This window comes from Delphinapterus leucas, chromosome 7 (assembly GCF_059928025.1).
Source record: "Delphinapterus leucas isolate spDelLeu-1000000601 "Yukka" chromosome 7, BTC_Dleu_Yukka2, whole genome shotgun sequence".
Classification (NCBI taxonomy): Eukaryota; Metazoa; Chordata; class Mammalia; order Artiodactyla; family Monodontidae; genus Delphinapterus; species Delphinapterus leucas.
Window position 1 is genome coordinate 3431465 of NC_143135.1, and position 18229 is coordinate 3449693.

At 45.9% G+C, this 18229-nt stretch overlaps 2 protein-coding genes across 8 annotated transcripts in view; both read right to left on the minus strand.

Annotated features, from left to right (window-relative positions):
• PPFIA1 (PPFI scaffold protein A1) overlaps positions 1–17035 on the minus strand; it is an 88321-nt gene extending 71286 nt beyond the window's left edge. For 2 of the 7 annotated variants that reach the window (XM_089914354.1, XM_089914353.1), the window contains exon 1: positions 15414–16852. In XM_089914354.1, the coding sequence (XP_089770480.1) occupies positions 15414–15707 (294 nt within the window). In that variant the 5' untranslated portion in view covers positions 15708–16852. Of the gene's footprint in view, positions 1–10257; positions 10327–15413; positions 16856–16928 lie in introns of those variants that run through there. The other 5 variants (XM_089914355.1, XM_089914351.1, XM_089914352.1 and 2 more) reach the window with 5 other exon arrangements.
• A 149-nt stretch (positions 17036–17184) lies between these two features.
• Positions 17185–18229, minus strand: part of FADD (Fas associated via death domain) — a 37027-nt gene continuing 35982 nt past the window's right edge. The window contains exon 5 of the transcript XR_016393734.1: positions 17185–17697. The gene's annotated coding sequence lies outside the window, so the exon portion shown is untranslated. The remainder of the gene's footprint in view (positions 17698–18229) is intronic.

Consider the following 18229-nt stretch of genomic DNA (forward strand, 5'->3'; position numbering starts at 1 on the left):
GTCCACGTGCAGCAATGAAGACCCAACACAGCCAAAAATAAATAAATAAAGTATACTCTATAGTATCATTATGAGGCTTCAGTGAGATAATTCACATAAAGAGGCTTAGAGGCTATCATATATAGCTTATATGCGGAATCTAAAAAAAAAATGATACAGGAATCTCCTGGCGGTCCAGTGGTGAGGACTCCGTGCTTCCACTGCAGGGGGCATAGGTTCGATCCCTGGTCGGGGATCTAAGATCCCACAGGCTGCTCGGCGCAGCCCAAAAAAGAAACAAATGAACTTATATACAAAACGGAAATAGACCCACAGACATAGAAAACAAACTTATGGTTACCAAAGGGGAAGATGGGTGAGGGATAAATTAGGAGTTTGGGATTAACATATACATACTAGTATATATAAAATAGATAACCAACAAGGACCTACAGTATAGCACAGGGAACTATACTCAATATTTTGTAATAACCTACATGGGAAAAGAATCTGAAAAAGAATATATATATATATGTATGTAAAACTGAATCATTTTGCTGTACACCTGCAACTAATACAACATTGTAAACCAACTATACTTCACTTAAAAAAAAAAAAAAAAAGGCTTAGAGGCAATACATGTTGGCGATTACCTCATTTAATCCCCCTAAACATCCATCCATACAGCCCCCGGCCAGTGCCTAACACATGGCCAACACTAAGTATAATACTTGCTAAACAAAAACAAACAGTTACTGTTCCTCACTGACTGATGACAACGCTGAAGGCTCACCTCTGAGGAAACTGACAAAAGTAACCAGGGAAGGAAGGCTGGCCCACAAGTCCGCCGACTCTGCCTGAACAGACTGCTTTCCTCGAAAATGCACCCACCTTGACCTGGGGTCCATGGTGGGGCAGGCGTGGGATGGAATCTACCCAGAGAGACAGGCCCGCGAGTGAGAGATGCGGGGCACACCGGCAGGCCCGCTTTAAGCGCTTCGTTTAAGTCACTGTCGGCTTGAGGAGGGAGCTGCGCTACTGTTTTATAAAATGCCTTCAGACAGTGCAGGGGTGAAACGCCAGTGTGCTGACAGTCTCCCGTCAGCATGTGTCTGCCGTGGAGGGAAAGGAGCTGAGCCACAAAGCAGCAAAGTGCTATACAGAACTTCTTTAACCCTTGGCCTCAACTGGATTTCACACTTAGTCACAAATAAAGTCCTTTAGATTTTAATTTGCGTGAAAACAAATACCACATCAGACTATTGAAATTAATACTCAGACTATTTGAAATACTCTTCCCCTGCCACATCTGTTTCTGTTTTGGGGTACAGAGGATGCCTGACCTTACCTGGCATTCACGTTCTCCCATGAAAGACTGTCAAGGTGGGGAGAAGAGCGGGCCCTAGCTTCTAACAGCACCTTCCGATTTCAAGAGAGATCAATGGCTCAGAAATATCGACTAGTCTCAAGTAGAACTTAAACTTTTATACCGACATGGCACACATGAAATCACTGATTATGTTACTACTGACAAGGGTTTAAAATTACACAGGCAGAAGGGATAATTAGCCTATTTGCAAAGCAGAAAAACTTGGAAATGCAAGATATGCTTTAAGCTCCCTAATTTATTTTCAGAGCAAAATGAAATTTCCCCCTCAGAATAACACTGAGACTCTGCAAGCCAAGCGTAAGAACTCTCTGGGTGGACCTTCCCTGCCAAGGACCTGCTATCCAAGCCTGCAGAACTGGGCCAAGAGCTCACTTCCAGCTACAGGGAAAACCTACGAAGTAGAAACATTTTGTCACTTCTCTAATTAGCATTAGCAAGCAACAAACCTTCAGCTGTGCTTCATTTCTGAGAGTGAAAGGGAACACTTGCTAACTGCTCAGGATAACAGGCAAAACCCAGGACCATCTCACGCAAACTAGGAGACATGGTCACCCCACCTGTGAGGGTTGGGTGGGACAGAGACAGGAGAAGCAAGACTTCTGAGAATGCCTTTTCCTATAAGTTCCGATTTTTGAACCATGTAAATGCTTTATGTATTCGAAAAAAATTAACTCCAAAAGAAAAATGCAAACCCTAAAATTAAGAATAAAAAGAGGGCTTCCCTGGTGGCGCAGCGGTTAAGAATCCGCTTGCCAATGCAGGGGACGCGGGTTCAAGCCCTAGTCTGGGAAGATCCCACATGCCGCAGAGCAACTAAGCCCGTTGCGCCACAGCTACTGAGCCCACATGCCACAACTACTGGAGACCGCGTGCCTAGATCCCGTGCTCCGCAACAAGAGAAGCCACTGCAATGAGAAGCCCGTGCACCGCAACGAAGAGTAGCCCCCGCTCCCGCAACTAGAGAAAGCCCACACGCAGCAACGAAGACCCAATGCAGCCAAAAATAAATAAATAAAATAAATTTATTTTTAAAAAAATAAACAAACAAATGAGCTGTATATCAAATTTTATTTGTGCGGCTATGTTACTTCACATTGCTTTAAAACCCATTATTCTAACTATATATTATTTAGATACATTTATTTATTCTAAGACCCCAAAGAATTGCAAAGAAATTATAAAACTTCATACAGCAGGATGATTATAATAATATGGTATTAAAATGTTGAAAATATTTCATGTATATCATAGGATAAAGAAAATAATGCTAACATCATTAGAAATCAAAACAGTGTAAGACAAGAATTATAAATAGAAAATAAATTAAGGGGAAAGACTTCATTTTAATTTGTTAAGGAAATATCAATATGAAATCCACGTTTTTTAAAAAATGAATATTTTTGTCTAGCTCTGTTCCCTAGGAGGACCTAAAAGATGCTAACCCCTGTGACGTGAGCACACCTGGCCCCCAGATACTGATTTCTAAATACTTCCCCACGAAAAGGAACCAGGGCTCCTCAGAGGAATGATTTCAGATCTGAGGCAGGAAAAACACAAAGTGGGCCTGGGACAAATTTTTGTTCCAGAAAACAAGGAAACATTCAAAGACTAACAGGGCCTTGGCAAAGGCCACAGGAGCCAATCCAAGGGGGACAATATAAGCATCTAAGGAATAATGAAAACTGACTATAATACACCGAATAAATACCAATCCAGTGTCCACAGTGACTGAGAGAGAAAGAGAATAAGAAGGGATGCTCTTGAAAGAGGAGTATCAATTAATAAACGAAGGAGGACCGAGAGTCGGAGAAGTCATCACTCTGCAACTTCCAATGAAAGAAGTGATTTGGCAGGAACACCAAATGGATGCTAAGGTCCTAGGAAGTCCCCTAGTGACCAGGAAGGTCCCTGGGGAGCAGGAGGGAGTGCAGAGAGAGAGACAAAGAGGGGTCAGAAACCACCGCCTCAGCCCAGTGAGCCCACCTCCCACCACAAGAACGGGACCACCAGAAATCGTTCCCTCTCAAAGTGAGGGCAAAAATGGGGGAAATGAGGTAAGGCTGGGAGGTAAAGTGGGAGATGTTAAACCCCTGTGGAACGCGAACTACACATCATTTATACTCTAAAATGGTTTCTAACTGGTGTATTGCTCTTATAATTTTCTAACCAGTAAAAAATGTAAATCGTATTTAAAGCTGTTATTGTGAATATCATTATGCGTAAGTTTCCTCCAGGTAAGAACCATTTCCTTGGGCTTCCCTGGTGGTGCAGTGGATAAGAGTCTGCCTGCCAATGCAGGGGACACAGGTTTGATCCCTGGCCAGGAAGATCCCACATGCCGCGGAGCAACTAAGGCCGTGCGCCACAACTACTGAGCCTGCGCTCTAGAGCCCGTGAGCCACAACTACCGAAGCCCGCGCGCCTAGAGCCCGTGCTCCGCAACAAGAGAAGCCACTGCAACGAGAAGCCCGTGCACCGCAACAAAGAGTAGCCCCAGCTCGCCGCAGCTAGAGAAAGCCTGCGTGCAGCAACGAAGACCCAACGCAGACAAAAAAAAAATTCAAAAAAAACCACCAAAACCTGCTGTATAAAAAATAATTTAATTTAATTTAAAAGAAGAAAGAGCTAAGCCACTGGCCTAACAGCAGGCAGTTAATTTGTAGACAGAAGTAAAATGCAGACCTGTCTAGCTGCAAAATCCATGCTAAAAAATATAAATGGAAGAGTAGTCTGGAAAAGAAAGAAGAATATGAGTTTTTTGAGGATCTTTCTACACAGGGCCAAACTGGCTCTCCAAAAGAGTTAGCTACCAAAGTACTCAGCAGTAGCTAGCGCTAAGAGCTAGCAAGCAGGAGGCAGGGTAAGAACAAGGGCCTTCTTCTCTGACGGAACAGCATATTTACAAAGACACTGCAGGAAAACAGAACATCTCCTGTAAGGAATGACCTACAACCCAGTATGGCTGGTGCGGGACAGAGAGGGGGCGGGGGACAGAGCAGTCGCTGGGGTCAACCCCTCCTTGAATCAACCTGGTGGAAGAAGAGGGTCCAGACCTCGCCAGCGGACCTCAGAGGCAGCGTCCGAAAGACAGGAAAAGTGCCTCCTACAGGGCCTGGAGACTAGGAGGGTGAGACAAGCGGTCTCCTTGCTTTCTGACCACCTGACTCGGCAGAAAACTGTACCATCTCGGGAGGAGGGACAGACGTGGGGAAAAGCTGGTTTGGGCCCATGCTGAATTCGAGAGGCCCAAAGTCCACCCAAATGGAGGTGTGCCAGGCGAGGATGTGTGTGTGAGCTCAAGCAGTAGAGTGGGGAGGACAGAGGGTCGTGGAAACGTGAGGAAAGCCGCCGGGCCGAGTCCTCCTGTGCAGACACCCAGCACCAGCCGCTGCTTCTGCTGCGGTTCTGTCCACGCGTCAAACTTGGTCAAACTGAACTACACGGAGTCTTTCATTCTATTTCTCTTTGCACAAATAAAGAGATCTTGGGCCACGTGACCCTTCCTACATACTGAGTATTCAGCACCTAGAACAGTGCCTGACACAGAACAGGCGCTCAGTGAATATTAGTGTATACATTATACACATAAGCAGTATGTATACTTCATTAAAATATTACATACGTTGTTCTGTGCTTTGTAAGACGGGTGATGTCAAGGGGTTTAAAACTTCTGCCTAAAGTACTGACTCTACAGCTCAACCCATGCACCCCAATGACTCCTCCGCCAGTGGCTTCTTCCCCATCCCTTCGAGCCCCGCCCCACCCATCCTCCACACAGCACCAGCATGGCCTCTTACAACCTTCAACCAGATGGTGTCAATCCTTCCCCACTGAGGCCAAAACTATCACCACTATGACCACTATCCCACTATGACCACTACGACCACTATGACCCCATCCCACTCTCACCACTGTGACCACTCTCACCGCTATCTGGAGACGAAATGGCCGCATATAGCTCTGCCTCTGCCACGGTCTCCCAGGAGCCCAGAACCCGGAACCAACTCAGTCACAAGGGGCTCCACGGAGACCAGAGGGCTCTGCTCAACGGTGCAGTGAGTGTGTGCCGAAGGGGGAAGGCGCCCGTGCTCAAACACTACTTTGAAAGGATACAGTATTAACTGTTTCAGAAACCAAAAACACTAGAAATACCCATGGTCTTCTGAGAGGGGTTTTGCCACCTCCACCTACTGAAAAAGCTCACTGGAAAGGCCCCACCTAAAGTCAAGGGCATCCCTAGAACCCACCCTGGAAGAGGAGTCACTGAGCTACTCTGACCTCACTCTGATTCTGAGGTCAGTCCTCCCTGCCTGACTCACTCACTCCAGCTCAGCAGCGCTGACCCAACCTTGGTAGGGGCACGGACAGCGAACCCCCAGTGGAGGGCTGGAGCCCGCCGTGAACTCAGCGGTGCTTGAGACAGGCTGGGGATTCTTCCCACCAGAGCCTCTCGACCTCAGCCCTCGGCTGCCAGGTAACTGGGGCCGTAGAGGGGGCATCGCAGACGTTCAGGGGCATCCCCGCCCGAGCCTTGACGGCCGCAGCCCCTCAGACCCCACCAGGTGTCACCCCTCCCTCCGTCCCGCATCGTCTCCCGTCCCCTTACCCTCCTGGCTGGGCTGCACTTCCAGCCTCCTTGCGCTCCGATCCCCCGGCACAGGCTACACTGCTCCCCGCTCAGCCCAAACCTCTGCTGTGACAACCAACACTCCTGACACAGGCAGACTACGTTGTGATTTTAGGACCTTAGTCCTTAGGGTGTTTGGAGTCCTATATCCACCAGTCTCAGGAATTAGCTCTGGGAGAGGTGGCGGCACAGTTTGGGGTTCTGCCCACAATTCAACCTGAACACATTCTCTTTTCTCGGTTCTATATATTGGAGTTCTCTGAGACGTCTTTTTAAAATCTCAACTGTTGCTTTCAAAAAGACTGTAAAATCACTACACTCAACTTTAAGAATAAAATCTTCATTTTCAACTTTAAAATGAAATTGAAAGGAAGACTAAAAGCAGTAATTTTTTTAAACACTGAAAAAGAAAACCCACATGTGATCAATTCATAGAACAAAGGTCACATAACCCCTCCCACCTCCTTACCCTTCTCCTCTGCCACCGCCAGCCCGTCATCACCGCCAGGCTGGCACAGGGCAAGGGGAAGAGGGGAGACCAGTGCGGGGCTGGGACAATGGCCGCGAGAGGAGCCAGAGTACAGGTCCTCTGTCTCCGGGGGAGTGGGCCGCTTGCTCCATCCTCTTTCCAAGTTCAAGTGGCCGAGCATGGGCAAACTGGGGATTCTGACTAGAAACGGAATAGTGGGGACTAAGCAAGGACCAGTGGTTCTTGTTCTCCTGCATCAAATAGAGATGATCAAATATATTTACTATTACGTGTTGCTTCAGATGGAGAGGGCACACCAGTTATTCCCCCACTTCCAGTTATGTACGTGAGCAGCTTGTAGGTCAGCCCGCCAAGAACTAGAAAAGCTAAATAAAATACATTTTTAAAGTCTGTCTGAAGGCATCAAAGAGGTACTGAGGCAGCCAAAACTGGAGGATACAAGACTCCAAAGAAAAGGGAAACCCAGTGAGGGAGCGGGAGACTGAGAGGGGCGCTCCCTCCCTCGGGGCATCTGCCCATGCTGACTCTGGGAAGAAAACGCAGTGAAAAGGCAAGCAGAGGGTACTAGCTAACAGAGCTCTGGACAGTTCCATAAGGCTGGGAAGACAAACATTCTAGTACAGGCCTGACAAGTCAGCCAGGACTTTAGGGACCAAGCTCCCCGAGAAAAGGGGGGCACAGAAAATGAGCCCAGCACTCTGCTCAAACGGGCTGGGCAGCTGAGCTGCAGTAAAGCCTCCTGGTGCTCAGGACCTGCCAAGGAGGGGCCCTGGGAAGCTTCCAGAGGAGACCCTGCAGGGCTCCACCCTGGGGGGGGCGGGAAGGTGGGTGAAGGCAGCTGAGCCTGAGGCTTACAAGGACTCCCAGCCTCCAGTCACTGAGCCCCCGACTGAACCAAGAGCTGTGACCCTACCCTGGGTCTGCGTCACAGGAAACTCTGAAGGAGGACAGCATCACCCAGAACCTCTACAGTTTTTCACACATAATGTCCAACACTCAACTAAAAAAACAAAAACGGGCGTAACAACGAATAGGACCAGGAGGAAAAAAGAACAGAAATAGAAACAGATCCGGAGGGGACCCATACACTAGAGTTATCAGATGCAAACTTCAACTGTTCAAAAATATACTTGACAAAAGGAAAATTTTCCAAAAATCCAAATGGATTCTAGAACTTGAAAATAACAGTGATTGAATTTAAGAACTCAATCTATGGGCTTAACATCAAATCGGACACAGCTGAAGAGAGGATCAATGAACTGAAGGATGGATTAGTTTTAAAAAAAAATAGAAGTTAGAGGAAAAAAAGTCTATCCAAGGAGCCCAAAAGACACCACAGGACACTGTTAAAAAGATCTAGTGTACATATAAATGGGGCTCCTCACAGTGGAGGAGAGACAGGAAGGGGAATAAGAAACACCTATAAAGATAATGGTCAAAGTTCGTTTAAGAATCAAGCCATTGACTCAACAAAGAAAACCACACATTGGTTTTCAGCAGTTCGTTCTTCTGGTGTCTAAGGCAAAAAGAAAATGTTAAAGTGCCCAGAGGAAAAACGGCACTGCCTTTAATGGCACAACAACACTGAGAGCTGACTTTTCCAGAAAAAGGAAGTCAGAAGATAAGGGACTGGCATCTATAAAATGCTGAAAAACAAATAACCACCAACCTGGAATTCTATACCCAACAAAAACATTCTTCAAAAGTGAAGGCAAGGGCTTCCCTGGTGGCGCAGTGGTTGGGAGTCCGCCTGCCGATGCACGGGACGCGGGTTCGTGCCCCGGTCCGGGAAGATCCCACATGCCGTGGAGCGGCTGGGCCCGTGAGCCATGGCCGCTGAGCCTGCGCGTCCGGAGCCTGTGCTCCGCAACGGGAGAGGCCACAGCAGTGAGAGGCCCGCGTACGGCAAAAAAAAAAAAAAAAAAAAAGTGAAGGTAAAATAAGGGCTTCCCTGGTGGCGCAGTGGTTAAGAATCCGCCTGCCAATGCAGGGGACACGGGTTCGAGCCCTGGTCCGGGAAGATCCCACATGCCGCAGAGCAACAAAGCCCATGCGCCACAACTACTGAGTCTGTGAGCCACAGCTACTGAAGCCCTCACGCCTAGAGCCCGTGCTCCACAACAGAAGAAGCCACCGCAATGAGGAGCCTGCGCACCACGGGGAAGAGTAGCCCCTGCTCGCTGCAGCTAGAGAAAGCCCGCGTGCAGCAACAAAGACCCAATACAACCAAAAATAAAAATAAATAAATTTATTTTTAAAAAGTGAAGGCAAAATAAAGACGTTTCAGGAAAATGAGACAACTCATCACCCACAGACATGAACTAAAAAAATACTGAAGTAGTTCTTCGAGAAAAAGAAGTCTCTGACAGAAATATGAAAAAACAAGTGAAAAGCAACAAAAAGGGTAACTATGAGAATAAATCACAATATTAACTGTACAAAACAATGATGATAATGCCAAAAATATATCTAAAATGTTAAAGTATCATAGCAGTGACACAGGAGGTGGGAGGGCGTTCAGTGCAGTTTGAGTGTCAAAGCAAACAGCAGTGTCAGGGGGGCAGTAAAGGCAGGCACGGACCTAGGCTGAACTGTAAAACACGCCCTGTGTCTGCGACTGTATATCCGACAACCGACACAGGAACACAGAGTTAAAAACACTTCATACTTCTCAAAGAAGGTAAGAGAGAAAGGACACAGAATAGGTGGGACAAACAGAACACAAATAGTAACACTGTACCTATAAACTGAAATACTGCAATTACATTTAAATAGAGCAAATACTCTAATTAAAAGAGAAAAACTATCAAACTGATCAAAATAAAAACTACACACTATTCACAGAGGTACATGTTAAGATACAAGATCACAATCAGGCGAAAGGAAAAGATACCCAGGCAAACACGGACAGGAAACTGATGTGCAGATATCACTGTCAAATAGTGTCTGAAGTAAGAAGCGTTACTAGAGATAAAAAGGAAAATTTCATAATGATACAAGTTCAATCTAGCGAGGAGAATTCTCAATTTGAATGTACCTAATAACGTAATCTCAAAATATCAACACATAAAAACGGAGAGAAGTAGAAAAGGAGAAACAGCCAAATTCATCGTCACAGTGGGAGCCTTTAAGATGCATCTCTCAGTAGAAGGGGGCTGTCCAGTATGCAGTCACGTGCAGCTATGAGGCAGTGATGCTTGAAGCGTGGCTGCTCCACACTGAGATGTGCTGCAAGCAGGAAACGCACAGCGGATTTTAAAGACTTAGTACGAAAAAAAGAGCGTAAAATATTTCATTAGTTTTTTTCATGTTGATTACACACTGAAATGATAATATTTTGGATATCTGTGCTAAATAAAATATATTAAAATTAATTTCACCTATTTCTACTTTACTTAATGTGGCTACCAGAATCTGAATTACATGATTAACAAACCTGATCTAACTGACACACACAGAATACTGCGTTCCCGCTGATACGCATTGCTTTCAAGTGCCCAAGGAACACTTAACAAAATGAATGTGTATTCGGCCATTAGGAAAGCTCAACCCATTTCAAAGGATTGAAATAATGCAGGGTATCTTTAGGGATTGCAGTAGATAGACAGTTTATGCCCCCTCAAAATTCATCCCCCCCAAGGCGATGGTATTAGGAGGCACGGACTCTGCGAGGGATTAGGTCCTAAGTGCAATGAGCTCCCTTGCCCCCGTCCGCCCGGGGAGGACAGTGAGAAGAAGCTGGACATCTAGGGACCAGGAAACAGGACTCACCAAACATGGAATCTGCCGGCACCTTGATCTTGGGACTTCCCAGCCTCCAGTACTATGAGAAATAAATTTCTATTGTTTATAAGTCAGCTAGTCTATGGTATTTTATAACAACAGCCCAAAAAGACTAAGATAGGGATCTTCATGGAATTAAGCTAGAAATCAACAAAAAGATAACGAGAAAAGTCTCCCCAAACATTGGGAAGTTAAACGACACACTTCTTCAAAATTTTTTTAAATAATAATTTTTAAAAACACAATGAAAATTAGAAAATACTTTTACATAAAAGATAAATGAAAGTTTGGCTTATTCAGATCTGTGGGATGCAGCTAATGGTGTTTAGAGGGTAACTTATAGCCTTAAACACATATACTGGAAAAGAAAGAAGGCTAAAAATCAATTAAGCATCTATCCCAAGAAACCAGAGAAAAGAATAGCAAACGAAACACAAAGCAAATGGAAGAAAAAGAAGCAGAAAATAAGGAAATAGAGAACAAATATGAAATTTTTAAAAAATCAGTAAAGCCAAAAGTTGGTTCTTTGAAAGGACTGATAAAATTGATAAACCCCTAGAGAGACTGATTAAGAAAAAGAGACAAAGCACAAATTACCAGTATCAAGTATCTTTTAAAGGGGATATTATGAACCCCTTTACACTTACTAATTGGAAAGTTTGGGTGGCCTGAATAAATTCCTAGCAGGGGGAAAATGCTTTACCTAAACAGACACAAGAAGACATATAAAATCAGAAAAATTCTATTTCCATGTAAATAATTAAATCTGAAATTAAAAGCCATCCCTTAATGAAAATCCTACACCAGCTGGTTTTGCCAATCAATTCTTCCAAAAAATCTAAGAAAGAAAACACCAATCTCACAGGAACTCTTCTGGGGGTAAAAAAGGAACACTTTCCACCTTGTTTTATGAGACGAGCATAACCTTGATACCAAAACCCAACAAGGACAAGAAGTATAAGAAAGTAAAATTACAGACCTTGAATACAGATGCAATAATCCTAAACAAAATTAACAAATAAAATCCAACCAAAGGAGAATACATCAAGATCAGGTTGGGATTATTCTAGAATCACAAAATTTTTTAAAAAGTTAAATCACCACATAAAAGAAAAATCACTTGATTGTTTTAAAATTTGCAGAAAATATACTTAAGAAAATTTAATATAATAATTTTAATTCATGATTTTAAAAAACTCTTAGCAAACTTAGAGGAAATTTTTCATAAAAATATCTACAAAAAAGCCACAGTAGGGCTTCCCTGGTGGCGCAGTGGTTAAGAATCCACCTGCCAATGCAGGGGACATGGGTTCGAGCCCTGGTCCGGGAAGATCCCACGTGCCGCGGAGCAACTAAGCCCATGCACCACAACTACTGAGCCTGTGCTCTAGAGCCCGCAAGCCACAACTACTGAGCCCGCATGCCACAACTACTGAAGCCCGTGTGCCTGGAGCCTGTGCTCCACAACAAGAGAAGCCACTGCAGTGAGAAGCCCGCAGTGAAGAGTAGGCCCTGCTCACCACAACTAGAGAAAGCCCACACGCAACAACGAAGACCCAAAGTAGCCAAAGAAATAAGTAAAATAAATAAATTTTTTTTAAAAATTAAAGAAAAGTTACAGTAAATATCATATGTAATGGTGAAATAGTGAAAGCTTTTCCTCTGATGCTGGGAATGAGACAAGGATATTTATTCTCATTACTTCTGTTCACCACTATATTGGAGATCCTAGCCAGTACAATAAGGCAAGAAAAAGAAAAAGGGTTACAGCAACTGGAAAGAAAAAAAAAGAAACTTATCTGCAGACATAACAGTGTATACATAGAAAATACAAGAATTATTACTAGAAATAAATGGATTTAGCAAGTGAATACAGAAAAATTAATTCTATCTCTACATACTAGTAATTTATAATGGCATCAAAAATATGAGATATCTAATTAAACATGCATAAGACATAACAGAAAACTGTAAAATTTTAAGACAAATTAAAGAAGATCTAAATAAATGGAGGACTATATATACTGTGTTCATGGATTCTAAGAACAATATTAAAAAGACGTCATTTCTCCCCACACTGGTCTACAAATTAAATTCAACCTCAATTAAAATCCCGGCACATTTTCTGGGGAAAGACAGCCTAGTGGATTCTAAAATTTATCTGAAAATGCAAAGGGTCAAGATTAGCCAAGGCAATACTGAATAATGGCTCAAGTGTAGGATTTAAATTACCAGATATGAAGACTGACTAAATCTACAGTAATTTAGATAAAGTTGCATTTGTGCAAAAGAGACAAAAAGATCAATGGAGCAGAGGGGAGTCCAGAAACAGACCCATACACTTACGGTCACTTGATTTACAACAGAGATGACACTGCAGCACACTGGGGAAAGGATGCTTTTTTTAATAAATTACAACTGGATAGCCATACACTTAAAGGAAGAAAAAAAAAAAAAAGGAAGCCTGGCCCCTATCTCACACAATAAACAAAAATCAGTTTCAGATGGATTACAGATCTAAATGTAAAAGATAAAACAATAAAGCTTTTACAGGATAACATCTTCATGCAACTTCGTGATGATATCTTTCCATGAACACAAAGCTCATTAAATATTACTGAAAAGATTGATCACCTGGGGTACATGAAAATAAAAAATTATGCTTTTTAAAAGACACCACTGAGAAAGTGAAAAGGCAAACACCCCCCCCCAAAAAAACCTGCCATACATATATGTACTCAGAATATATAAAAAGAACTCCTTCAAATCAGTAAGAAACAACAGACAACCCAATCAAAAAATGGGCAAAAGACAATTATTTCACCAAAGAAGGTAAGCAAATGGCCAACGAACGGCAGGGATGTTTACTGGCCATCAGGGAGCAAGTCCCCACCCCACTGAGTTCCTACCGCTCAACACCACCAGACAGCTACAACCAAAGAACTGTCGATACCGAGGGTCAGAACAACCAACGGCTCACACACTGTGGGAGGTAGGACAACGGTCACGACCACCACCTTGGATAGAGCCTACTAAGGCTGAACATACTCCATCACCTGGCAGTGCTACTCCTTTGAACACACCTAACAGAAACACACACATATCTGTACCAAAAAGCAAGCAAGAACATTCAGGGCAGCATTTGTAAAAACTAGAAACAACCCAGATACCCATGAACAACAGGAAGAATACATTACGGTACATTCATACGCTGGGTTATTAAATAGGAAATGAGAACGAACAAGGCTACATGGATAGAGCTCGCAAAGATAATGCTGAGTGAAAGAACCAAGAAGTAAAATATACACGTTACTTTATTTCATTTACACAAAGTCAAGAACATGCCAAGTTAATCAACGGCAGAAAGTCGAGACCACAGTTAGCTCTGGGAGACAATTACTGGGAGTGGGTGGGAGGGGGCTTCTGGGAAGCCTGGTAATGTTCTATGTCTTGGTCTGGGCAGTGGTTACAAGAGTGTGTTTGCTTAATGAAAAATTCACTGCGATGTACACTTATGATTTGTGAATTTTTCTGACGTATGTTCTGTTACAGTTAAGTTTTTCTTAAGTACACTATTACTTGCCTACATAATCTGGCAGGAGTTTATTCACACGCCTACCTGGTCACACAATTAGCCACCAAACAGAAGACAAATGCCAAGAAAGGGAAGGATCCAAAAAATGTTTACTTAATGGCTCCTGTGTTTCTAAAACGCTGGACTCAGGTGCTCAGGTGGCGAGGTGAGCTGGTGACGTCATCACATCCTCCACTCAACAAGGCATTTCCAGGCTACAACACGTAGCAGCAGCTAGCAACAAATCACTGAGCGACTGTCCCACTGGCTGGTGTGACAACCTCCACTGCATGAGACTGGACTTTACAAAACTCCTGTCCCTTACTTGTTACAAATCCCTTGTGCTCATCCTTTCAAAAAACTACACTTCAGTGTATGTACCTCAAATTACAAGAAGACAAATACAGCTACGAAAGAAACAAAACGAAACAAAAAACCCCAAAGCACTGAAAAGATTTACAAATACTACAATAAAATCCCAGTAAAACATAATTTGGCCAACCCTTCTAAGCTTGTGGTAATAAAATCTGACCCAAATAAACTTGGTAATTTACAAGATTCAAATGAGAAAAAACTTAATGATTCTCAAATTGACAAAGACAGAACATTACAGCACTGACGTCGAATTACTGTTGCTAAAAAGGAAATCCAAATGTTGAGCTTACCAATCTTTCAGGAGAATAATGACTAAAGCCCAGAAATGCATTAAAGCTAGTAATTATTCATTTACTAATTTACCACTGCAGACCCATCCTGAGAGAATGAATGCGTGCTTATTCATGTCCACCTGAAAGCACCATAAAGGCACCTATATGAATAGGTAAAATGGCACCTACACAGCTCGTAAACACCCAAGTAACACACGCATCTCCCACTGTGCTCTGTGCCACCCAGCGCACACTCTTCTAGCTGACACCCTCTCCCTGCTCCTATCATTAGACCCTCACTCGGCTCCACAAGAAAAGGCCTTGAAACGCTGCTCCAAACACAAGATCCTTAGATGAAAAACTTCAGTGTGACCGTAAGCTTTGTAATTCTCATCTGCCAAAGAGAAAGCGCCAAAGGAATCCATCTCCAGTCTTCTATCCCCTAAAACAAACCCGATTTACAAAACACCGGTGTTCTGAGAAAGGTGGACTGTAGAAATATTTTTCCTGTGAAATCAATCCTATTTGTCCAGTAAATTTCATTAGGAAATTGGAAACACATAATACAACCCATGGAAATACACATTTAGGCAAGGAATAGCTTCAGACAGCAAAACGGAAGGCACCACAGAGCTTGGTTACTTCATGGCCCTTTTTCAAAAACTCTGGAGCGCTATTCCAAATCTAGGCAGTTCCTTCTGCCGCTCCAAAGGGGAACAAGGGCAATAAGGTGTTTTTACAGAACTTTATGGTACACTAGAGTTTGTTCTCACTAAGAAGTTTAATCCTCAGGAATTTTATCTATATGGGGCTTACAAATAACAGAACCACCATTTCACAAGTGATTACGCAAAATACACACCTAAAAATTTCAACATCGCAAAAAAGCGTTAAGAAAAAACTCAGGTGAAAATCACCCATACCTGTGGAAGCGCAGTATTGAGCTGCCTCTGCAAGGAATCTCTTTCGTGACCAACCTCGTGTAACTTCCCCTGGGTTAATGCCAGCGTTTCTTGGGTCTCTCTCAGAGTGTCAAGGAGACGGTCCCTCTCTTCCAGCATGGAGACCATCAACTGTTCAAAATGTGAATCTGCATCTGGCTGTGAAGGGGAGCTGGACCCATGGCTCCCACTTCCTCCTGGGGGGCCTTCTGCTTCACTGATGGTCGGCATCACCTCGCACATCATCTTGAAATGAAAGACCCAGACCACAGTCATCTGGTGCAAAATAAAGGCTTCCACAAAGCTGCAACTTTATAGCTATCTGTAGCTGATAAGTGAAAGGCTGACAGCCTCATTATTCCCAGATCTGACTGCTATGCTCTGTACAGAAAAAAACTGGGAAAACATACACATGCATATACAAAGTGCCCAGAACACACAAGATGAAGACATTTAATACTGACAGTAATCCAGTGAAGGGGTAAAGACCAAAGAAGACAACCCTCACATAAAGAACAAACCCTGTGGCATTTTCTCTGCAAAGCTGTACTTTCTAGTTGTTGAAAACAAGTGTGCTTCTGTAACCTTTTTTTTTTTTCCTTTCTATTTCCCGGTGGGGGAGAGAAAGTCAAAACACGTGCCATCCAATCATTTTTCAGGAAAAGCACAGAAGGAGCATACAGCCAGTAAAACTGACAAGTACAAAATCCATCAGGCATCTTAGAGGAATGTGTGCAGTCAGCTCCTAGGAAGGACTGACGGCTCCCTGAATTCTTGGGCTGGATTTGGTGAGCGATAAACGGAACTGGACTCGTTAAGGGCGCGAGAGGTGTTTTTCAACGGCTGCAATGGTTGGTCAGTCAACCTAACTTACGTAAATTAACAGACCCCCCTCCAAAAAATTCCACAATGGAAATATAGCAGGTCGAGACAGACGTGCACGGCTAGGAAGGAAGGAAAAGTGAAAGGTGAGATTACGAGAGGCTACTAAGTGTCTCAAATATAATGACGGGGCGAGGGGCAGGGCGCCGGTTCCCGAGGCTGCCGCCGGTGTTCCGGGCTCGGCGGACCCCCGGGACGGAGATGCCCAGGACCGCGTACCACGCACCTGACAGTGACAACGACTCTACCCCGCTCGCACCCGCACCCGGTGCTGCAGCAGCCCGGACGCCAGGGTGGCGAGAACGATTCACCTCGGGAACCCAGCCTGGCTCGGGACTTCCTGCGGCCACAGGTCCTCGCCCCCGCGCCCAGCGCTAGAGTCCCCGGGGGCGCGGGTCACCTGGCGCTGGGGTCGGGGAGGGGGGGCGCACGGCCCCTAGAGCCCGTTCGCCGGGGGTCCCGCGGGCAGCGCCCCCTGCCCCAGCGACCCCGGGCCCCGCTGCACACCCTTCCCCCGGGGCTGACACTCACCAGCCGCGCGGCCCCCGCGGGGAGGGCGCCGGCGCCCGGGGCCCCGCTCCGCCCCAACCCTGTTTCAGTCCCCCTATCCCTTACCTTGCTCGCCGGCGGGAGCGGGCGAGGAGGCTCCGCGGCGGCTCGCGGGCGGCTGCTCGCTCCAGGCGAGCTCGGGGCCCGACGAAGACAGCCCGCGCCCGCCGCCCGCCCCGCGCCCGCCGCCCCGGGCCCGCCGCCCCCAGTCACTAAGGCCGGCCTGCGGCCGGACACTGGCAGAGCACAGGAGGAGCGGGCCCGGGTGCGCGTCGCCGGCGTCAACGTGCCCGACGTCGGGCGCGTCGGCGCAGCGTCAGCGCCGAGCGCCGCCGGCACGCCCCGCCTCGTCCCCCGGGGGAGGAGCCCAGGGGGGCGGCCGAGTGTGCAAGCACCGCCTCCTCAGGGGGGCGGGCTCGCCTCTCGGACGCCGATTGACTGGAAACAGTAGAAGCCCCGCCCACGGCCCCGCCCAGGTGGGTGAGCCTCGGTCGAGTCGCCGCTCCTGACTTCCGGCACCGGGCTCCGGGCTTTGGTCCTCTTTCCGAGCAGCGTCTTCCACCTCGGGGGCTGCCCCCAACTCTCCGCTTACAGCCGCGGAGGACACCGAAGGCCGTTATCGAGCGTCTACTGGGTGCCAGGTTCTGAGCCCGACACTTCCCGAAGGTCACGGCTACACACCTTACGCCGGAGCGCACCCCAGTGCAAGTCACCTGTTCGCAGCCGGTCGGAGCCTGCGGTGTGGCCTCCGGAGCCTCCTAGGAACCGGTCCTTGCACGATTCGGAAGGACGTGGTTTCGACGCAAGACCCATTACCGAGCTTTACCTGCAGTACCTGGGGAGGCAGAGATGGGCAGCGTTTGATGTTGAGGCTCCTGGGCGCTGTGTCGAGAAGGCAGGCTTTGGAGCTAGGCACACTTGGTTCAACTTCCAGCAGATACCTCTCCCTGCGGTGTGGGCCTGGGCACCGCGGGGGAACCCACTTGTAAGATGGGAGAGTGAGTGATACACACCTACCCCAGGACTGTTATAAGAAACAGAATGTGTAGGGAGCACCTAGTCAGGGACCTGGCTGGGGAGGTACTCAGCGAATGGTAGTCATTTTTATCTTTCTCAACATTGTTATCCTTTTTCATATCCATATTTCATCCTTGCGCAAGCTTTCAAAAATCCCTGCTGTGTGCCAAGTCCTGTGCTATATATTGCAGATGCAGAGATGAATAAATACACCTTTAATAAATTAAAGCGGATGCTCCCCACTCAAGGTCTGACTCCTGGATCACAAACTCTTGGCAAAACAAAATGTCCAGGCATTGTTGCCAAGTGACACTGGCTGCTGTCTCGCTAAGTCTAAGTAAAGGTTGCAT